This window comes from Chiloscyllium plagiosum, chromosome 30 (genome assembly GCF_004010195.1).
Source record: "Chiloscyllium plagiosum isolate BGI_BamShark_2017 chromosome 30, ASM401019v2, whole genome shotgun sequence".
NCBI lineage: Eukaryota > Metazoa > Chordata > Chondrichthyes > Orectolobiformes > Hemiscylliidae > Chiloscyllium > Chiloscyllium plagiosum.
In genome coordinates this window covers 2965381-2974335 of record NC_057739.1, presented here as the reverse complement: position 1 = coordinate 2974335, position 8955 = coordinate 2965381, and the positions used below count along the sequence as shown (strand labels likewise).

Here is an 8955-nt window from a genome sequence, read left to right as displayed (position 1 = left end):
GAACGCCTTACTGAAGTCCATATAGATCACATCTACTGCTCTGCCCTCATCAATCCTCTTTGTTACTTATTCAAAAAAGTCAATCAAGTTTGTGAAACATGATTTCCCACGCACAAAGCCATGTTGACTATCCCTAATCAGTCCTTGCCTTTCCAAATACATGTACATCCTGTTCCTCAGGATTCTCTCCAACAACTTGCCCACCACCGAGGTCAGGCTCACCGGTCTATAGTTCCTTGGCTTGTCTTTACCGCCCTTCTTAAACAGTGGCACCACGTTAGCCAACCTCCAGTCTTTTGGCACCTCACCTGTGACTATCGATGATACAAATATACCAGTAAGAGGCCCAGCAATCACTTCCCTAGCTTCTACAGAGTTCTAGGGTACACCTGATCAGGTCCTGGGAATCACAGAATACACCTTGGGCATCACAGACGAGTTGGACTGATTAAGGTCCGTTTCCGTGTTCTATGTCTGTATTAGCTGCTGCAGCCTTTTTCCCTAGCTTCTACAGAGTTCTAGGGTACACCTGATCAGGTCCTGGGAATTTATCCACCTTTATGCGTTTCAACACATCCAGCACTTCCTCCTCTGTAATATGTCTTTTAAGAGAGTGTAGAGGCTTGGTAAAGGTGGAGAAGGGACACGAGAACAAAAGCTGGAAGGCAGGAGAGACTAAATAAGTGATGGTGGAAAACAACAAAAGTGGTAATCGCGTAAGGAAAATATATAGGGACCCAGGGGAGTAGGAAATAGCAGCAACTGAACAGGAGACCGGGGAGAAACATACAACCACAGTAAAGAGGAGCATATGGCGCTCAGTGCCTTGGGAATGTTCAGCAACCCAGCTGCTTCTCCACTGACCCCAAGGACAGATAACACCCCTGCTCCAGTAATCCTGAGGGCCCGAATGGCCTCATCGCCTTCAGGATCCTGAGCTCAGATCAGTCCCTCGTCTACAGTCCCCCTGAGGCAGTTATCTGCCATCTTCCCTCAGCGACAGTCACATTGATGCTTCAAATCCTTGCAATGCCGGAAGATGGCACTCTGCCCATCGAGTCTGCGTCAACCCTCCAAAGAGCATCCCACCCAGACCCCTACTCTATCCCTGTATTTTAACATATACATCCCTGGGTAATTTAGCATGGCCAATCCACCTAACCTGCGTATCTTTGGACTGTGGGAGGCATCTGGAGCACCCGGAGGAAATCCTCGTAGACACAGGGACGTTGTGTAAACTCCATACAGACAGTAACCCGAGGCTGGAATTGAACCTGGGTCTCTGACTCTGTGAGGCAGCTGTGCTAACCACTGAGTCACTGTGTTGTCTGTACGAGCATAGCAGCGTAGTTTTTTAAATCCCTGCTACAAGGACTCACTGCTGCAGAGTCTCAGCTGGTACCGAATCCTGGTGGGCTCGATGATGGGTTTGAAATTGGCTGCAGTGAACTGAGCAGAGGTTGGAGAAGGATAGGCTCCTTGCTGAAGGTCACAAGGAGCACCCAGCATTGAATGAGTGCAGCTTACTCTCCCTCGGGCGTGTGCCTTGGAAATACAGGCTTGTGTGGGAGCAGCTGACTAGGAGCCACACTGAGATTCTGAAAGGTGCCATTATATGCAGGAGTCAAAAGGAATGACCACTGTTCCATTGGTTAACCCTCGATCTGCCCATTGTTCCATTGGTTAACCCTCGCTCTGCCCTTTGTTCCATTGGTTAATCCTCGCTCTGCCCACTGTTCCATTGGTTAACCCTCGCTCTGCCCATTGTTCCATTGGTTAACCACACACTCTGCCCACTGTTCCCATTGGCTAAACCCATGTCCTCCCTCTGTTACCATAGGATAACTGCAAACCCTGTCATCTGTACCCATTGGTTAATCCATTGCCCTGCCGTCTGTACCAGTTGGTTAACCCCACGCCCTGTCGTCTGTTCGCACTGGCTAACCCAATGCCTTGCCCATTGTACATGTTAGTTAATGCCACACCCTTTCCTCTGTTCCCATTGGTCAACGCTATGCCTTTTCCTCTGTTTCCGTTGGTTTAGCCCATGCCCTGCCTTCTATCCATCGATTGACCTCTCACCTACCCTCTGTTCCCATTGGTTAACATGAAGCCTTGTTCCCTAATACTGTTGGTGTTTCTGTGCAGGAATTTTGTTGCGTTTGAGGTTTTGAGGGAGGATGAGTTCTCCCCCCTGAAGAATGCCGACAGTGCTGGGAGTAAAGATACCCCATCAACAGCACGGCGAGCCCTGCTATGGCAGCACTATCGCTGGGCAGTGCAAGCCGGTGCCCACTTCCTGGATTCCAACAACATGTGGATCCCCCATCTCAGCCAGTAAGTCACCGAGTCATACAGAGCAGACCCTTCGGTCCATATGGTCCATGCTGACCAAGGTTCCCAAACTAACCAAGTCGTATTTGACCCATATCCCTCTAAATCTTTCCTATTCATGTCTTTTAAATGTTGTAACTACCTGCATCTACTACTTCCTCTCACTGAAACTGTCTGCTTGGTTAACGGATGGTGCTGTCAACACAGCAATGAGGAGAGTGATGTACATTTTTATAGCAGCTCTTACAACCTCTGTTCTTTCCAAATTACTTACTCATCAGTGATGTGCCTTTGGAGTGTAGCTACTGCTGTAAAGTAGGAATGTGGTAGCTGAATGGAGCGCAGCAAATCTCATAAACAACAATCTGACAAACAGGTTTGTGGCAATGATGATGGTTCAGCATTAATGTTGGTCAGGACACCAAGAATAAGTCCTTGCTTTCTTTCAAAAGTAGTTTTTTTTTAAGTTTTGTTCATTCGTGGGATGTTGGCATCACTGACTGGGTCAGCATTTGCCAATCCTTAATTGCCCGTCTACTGAATAGCTTGCTAGATCATGTCAGGGAACATTAAGAGTCAATCACACTGCTGTCTGGAGTCACATGTAGGGCAGACAGGGTAAGGATGGCAGATTTCCCTGCCTAGAGGACATTTGTGACCCAAATGGGTTTTTGCCACAATTGGCAACGGTTACATGTTCAACATTTTACTTAGAGGCCTGGGTGACTCTGGCTGGGAGTGGTCAGCTGGGATTTTGTCCGTTGATATTCAGACGCTCTGGTTGTGGGGAGACAATTACCTGATGGACCAAGACCAGAGGCAATAGGTTTTTCCTCTTTTATCTTTTCATGGGAGTGTGTATCACTGGCAAGAGCGATATTTGGTGTCCATCCCCAATTGCCCTCGTTCTGAGGGACTTGCTAGGCTGTACCAGGGGGGCAGTTGAGAATCAGCCATGTTGCTGGGGGTCTGGAGTCACATGTAGGCCAAACAGGTAAGGCTGGCAGGTTTCCTTCCAGTAAAATAAGAATATTTTTTACTGTCATGTGTAAGCATTATAAAATACAGTGCAGTCGCTGTACATAGGGGTCATTCACATTAACTTTGAATTTAAAAAAAACTTGGAGAGTCTAATTTTCCAAAACGTTTTTTATTAGAAGTTTTGTTCATTCGTGGGGTGTTGGCATCACTGACTGGGTCAGCATTTGCCTATTCCCTAATTGTCTTGTCTACTGAGTAACTTGCTAGATCACGCCAGGGAACATTAAGAGTCAATCACACTGCTGTCTGGAGTCACGTGTAGGACAGACAGGGTAAGGATGTCAGATTTCCCTGCCTCGAGGACATTAGCAAACCAAATGAGTTTTCACAACTAACAACGACGGTTTCATGGTTGCCATTACTGAGGTGAGCTTTAGTTTCCAGATTAGTTCATTAATTTAAATTCCCCAGCCACCATGGTGGGATTTGAACCCACTTCCACAGATCATTTCCCCTGGGCCTTTGGCCTGCGTGTCCCATTCTTGATAGAAAACACCTTGATTTGGAGAATTTACAAGGAGGGTGCAATCAGGAATGAAGTTTGTGTGCTTAATGAAGTGACTATACCCAGAATGGAGAATTTAATAAAGCATGGAGAGTAGACAGGTGAACAACGGCGTTCCTAAAACTCTTGTGTATCCCTGCAGGCTCCAGGAGGCTGAGGAACTACCTGCAGTTTGTGAGATCTCTCCGCTGGTCTCTTCTGAAGGAGAGGTAGGTGGCTGGCTGTGAATTATGGTGATGTCGTCAGGGACACGTGAAGCTTACACATTCATGGAGTTGAAGCCAGTAGTCCCAAACGTCTAACACCCTGCATGGCCCACTCTGGGCTTGAGAGTCCCATCTTCTGCACATATGCACTGTTTGAGCCCCAGCTAAAAGCAAATAACCCTGACATGAGTACATAGTGAGTAATTAGAAACCTTGGAGATGATACAGAGATTATTGAAAAATAAAAAACAATGAAGAAGGAGCTCGGAAGGATATAGAGAGGGTGGCGAAACGGGTAGGTATATGACACATGACATTTAATGGCAAGCAGTGAGAAACGGCTCATCCAGCAGGAGGAAAGCTCAGAAACAATACAAAGTAAATGATAGAATTTGAAAGAGAGTGTAGACATTCACAAAGTATAGAGCCATTAATACAGACAGAGTACAAAAGCAAGGATGTAGACTGAAGCTTAGATAAACACTGTTAGATGCCAGTCTTGATCAAGTAATGAAGAAATGTCTCATTGTGCTGAAGAGTTGAGAAGCTAACAAACAGGACCTAACATGAGGAAGGAAACTTTTCATGATCCTGATGATTTGTGATGATCCAAAACAAACGCCCTGAAAGGAAGGCAGCAGATTCAGTCAGAGCCTTCAAAAAGGGAAGGGGATAGTACTTGAAAGCTGGACAAGAGTACGACAATGGGAAGAATTGGGTAGCTTTTTTTTCCAGAAGCTGCGGGACCATAATTACAGAAAATTACAGACTGATCAGCCTGACCTCGGTCACGGGTAAGATCCTGGAATCCATTGTGAAGGATGAGATTTCTGAATATTTGAAAGTGTATGGTGAAATAGGGCAAAGTCAGCATGGTTTCACCAAGGGAGATCATGCCTGATAAACCTGCTAGAATTCTTTGAGGAAGTAGCGAGCAGGTTATATCAAGGAGAGCCAATGGATGTTATCTACCTGGACTTCCAGAAGGCTTTTGACAAGGTGCTGCACAGGAGGCTACTGAGTAAGATATGGGTCCATGGTATTAAAGGCAAGGTGCTAGTATGATAGAAACTTGGGTGTCTGGCAAAAAGCACAGATTGGAGATAAAAGGGTCTCTCTCAGGATGGCAGCTGGTGACAAGTGGTGTTCCACAAGGCTCAGTGTTGGGACCACAACCTTTCACTTTATATAATAATGATCAAGATAAGGGAACCGAGGGCATTCTGACTAAGTTTGCAGACAATGCAGAGATAGGCAGAGGGACAGGTAACATTGAGGAGGCGGGGAGGCTGCAGAAGGATTTGGATGGGTTAGGAGAATGGGCAAAGAAATGGCAGATGGAGTACAATGTGGGAAAGTGTGAGGTCATGCAGTTCGGTAGAAGGAATAGAGGCATGGAGTATTTTCTAAATGGGGAGAAACTTCAGAAATAAAAGGGTCTCTCTCAGGATGGCAGCTGGTGACAGATGGAGTACAATGTGGGAAAGTGTGAGGTCATGCAGTTCGGTAGAAGGAATAGAGGCATGGAGTATTTTCTAAATGGGGAGAAACTTCAGAAGTCTGAAGTGCAAAGATGCTTGGGAGTTCTAGTCCAGGATTCTCTGAAGGTAACCTTGCAGGTCAGTCAGTAGTTAGGAAGGCAAATGTAATGATATCATTTATTTTGAGAGGACTTGAATGTAAAAGCAGGGATGTACTTCTGAGGCTCTATAAAGGCTCTGGTCAGACCACATTTTAGAGTATAGTGCACAGTTTTGGGCCCCATACCAGAGGAAGGGTATACTCGCCCTAGAGCATGGTCAGAGAAGGTTCACGAGAATGGACCTAGGAATGAAAAGCTTAACATATGAGGAATGTTTGAGGACTCTGGGTCTATATCAGAGTTTTGAAGGATGTGGGGGGATCTATTAGAAACTTACAAAATACTGAATGGCGTGGACAGAGTGGATGTTGGGAAGATGTCTCCATTGGTGGAGAGACTGGGACCCGAGGGCACAGCCCTAGAGTAAAGGGAAGACCTTGTAGAACGGAGATAAGGAGAAACCTGTTCAGCCAGAGAGTGGGGAATCTCTGGAATTCACTGCCACAGAAGGCTGTGGAGGCCAGGCCATTGAATATATTTAGGATGGAGAGAGATAGGTAGGTTCTTGATTGTCAAGGGGATCAAGGGTTATGGGGACAAAGCAGGAGAATGGGGTTGGGAAACGTATCTGCCAGGATTGAATGGCGGAGCAGACTCTGTGGGCTGAATGGCCTAATTTCTGCTCCTATGTCTTATGATGGGCTGAATGGCCTTCTGTGCTGTTATTACATGGCTCCATGGTACTGGTTGGTCCAGCTCTACGTAAGGCCTCATGCTTTGCCTTGTCTACAGCCTTTCTGTGAATGATGAAAGGGTAGGGTGCCATCAAGAATGGCTTCAGGCTAAGGTACAGCAAGACACTAAGGACTGGATTTGATCCGGTGGAAGTTCACGTGCCCTTGATGACTCATACACAAGCTGATCTCGGTTTGTTTTGGTTGCAGGGTTTGGAGGAGTATCTGAAGGATCGGGAGTTCCATTCCCCACTGCTTTTAACTGAGGACGCACTGGTTGCGCTGGGGCAGCATCAGTGATGGCCTTGTGTGAGCAGGCGGAGCTCATTGCCAAGAGAAGGATTTTCTACCAAGAACTGGATCAAGTGCCTTTACTTTTATACTGTTGATTTATAAAACTGATTCCTGATTTTTTTTTTATTTTTACTCGACAGTTTGAAATAGTGGCTGGGGTTTTATCCATTACAGGAGGCTGGGTGTGCCCTGGGTCTAGGCAACATCTTGAGTTTTGCCCTGGAGAGGGCCAACGCAACGCAGCCACTGTCTCACTCCGACTGCATCAAACATGGACTTACTGGGCCATAGCTGGTCAATGGGATACCTCTCTCTGATAAGCCCCACTGCAGTCAAGGGCCAATGGGACATGTCACTGTGATAAACTACCATCCAATGGCAATAGGACATCTCACTCTGCTAAGTCCCATCCAGGTCAAAGAGGAGCTATAGTGGTTCACATCTCAAACATAAGCAGCAGTAACGTGAGTTGGGAATGTGATCCTCTAAGCCTGCCACTCCAATCCTAATGATTCTGGCTGGTTTTCCAACAAATCCCCCCATCGGGATCGATCACTGCCTTTGATGTAGTTAATCTCTGAAGGAATGATGTAAAGATTCAGTGGAGAAATTCACATGTTCAACGCTGAGCCTCCACTCCCCACAACATGTCCTGTGACGATCTTTGTTGTATAAGCCATCCCCAGCGGAGGGGCCAGTCACAACATCAAACCCTTTTAGAAAGAGGTTTATGTCAACCTCCCTATTCCCTGGGTCATCTCTAGCTGATGAACTCCATTTCTGTAAATCTGGTTATTTACAAACTGAGTGTAGAGGAGGCATCATTGCAACAGAGAAGAGACCATGTTTCACCAGAGACACTACTGGACACACAGATACCGAGTGTGCCTTAGAAATCACTGCTGCTGTTAGACATTATTTCAAATCTCACTCCAGGGGACCAGCTCTGATTCTGCCTGCAGTCTTTCCAATCTCTCAAATGGTCACCATTCTGAGATTCTGGAGATGGATGATGTGAGAGTGGGACATACCAGCTTTTTAATGTTTGTCTGCTACGTCCAATATGTACTACTTCGAATCAGATAACCGCGATTATTTAAATAAAAAGTCTTATTCCTGGCCTAGCTTGTGATCTCAGACCTCACCTTCACACCGTTGCCCATTTTGAAACCAGTGCCTCTTTCCTCTTTGAGCTCTTCGCCCAGCCTAGGATCTGTTTATGTCCCTGCTTTGGCATTTCAAATCCCCCAGTAGGAGGGGAGAACAGGAGCACAGAGACAGGGCAAGGGCACACCTTCGCCACCATTTACAGTCAATCGTGGGCCCTCATGTCTGCCATCCATCTGTAAGGCCAGGCCTGCATCATGAGCATCCTGCAGACATGAATGCACAGAACCCAGATTGAAATTCGCTGATAGACTCCCATGCTGTCCCTGTCCTGGAAGAGTTTGACGGGGGCAGCACTGAGGAAGCCACACTCTTTGTTTAACCCTGTGCTGTACCTGACCTGAGTGTGTTTGATGAGGATAGTGTAGAGCAAGCTTTACTTTCACTTTAAGAGTGGAGGGAGCCTTCAATGAAGAGCTGGAGAGTGCAGAAGGGCATGTTAGGTGCAGCACCAGGCATACCTGAAGATGAGGTGACGAAGCCACCAAACAGGAGTACTTGCCTGCCTGCAATGAGCTGCAAGTAATAGAGTTAAGCGTTCCCACAATCAATGGATCAGATTAGAACTCTGCAGTTCTGCCACATCCATTTGTGAATGGTGGTGGACAATTAAACAACTCACTGGAGGAGGAGGGCCATAAACATCCCCATCCTCAACGATAGACGAGCCCAGCACTTCAGTGTAAAAGACAAGACTGAAGCTTTCGCAGCAATCTTCAGTCAGAAGTGCCGAGCAGATGATCCACCTCAGCCTCCTCCAGTGGTCCCCAACATTACAGATGTCAGTCTTCAGCCACTCTGATTCACTGCACATGATATCAGGAAATGATTGGAGACACTGGATACTGCTAAAGGCTACTGGCCCTTCGAGCATTCCAGCAATAGTACTGAAGACTTGTGCTCCAGAACTTGCCGCCCCCCCTGGCCAAGCTGTTCCAGTCCAGCTACGATATTGGCATCTACCCAGCAAGGCAGAACCTCGCCCAGGTTATGTCCTGTACCCAGCAAGACAAATCCAAATCAGTCTACCCTCAATCATCAGTAAAATGATGGAAGGTGTTGTCGACAATGTAAACCTCTCAACCAGAGCAT

At 46.7% G+C, this 8955-nt stretch overlaps 1 protein-coding gene across 1 annotated transcript in view; it reads left to right on the top strand.

Moving 5' to 3' along the window:
- The window catches only part of uap1l1 (UDP-N-acetylglucosamine pyrophosphorylase 1, like 1), a gene marked incomplete at its 5' end in the record, with an annotated part of 29341 nt that extends 21524 nt beyond the window's left edge, over positions 1-7817 (top strand). The window contains 3 exons of the mRNA XM_043719819.1: positions 2149-2337; positions 4023-4089; positions 6613-7817. Of these exons, the coding sequence (XP_043575754.1) occupies positions 2149-2337; positions 4023-4089; positions 6613-6702 (346 nt within the window). The remainder of the gene's footprint in view (positions 1-2148; positions 2338-4022; positions 4090-6612) is intronic.
- Between the last annotated feature and the right edge of the window lie 1138 nt (positions 7818-8955).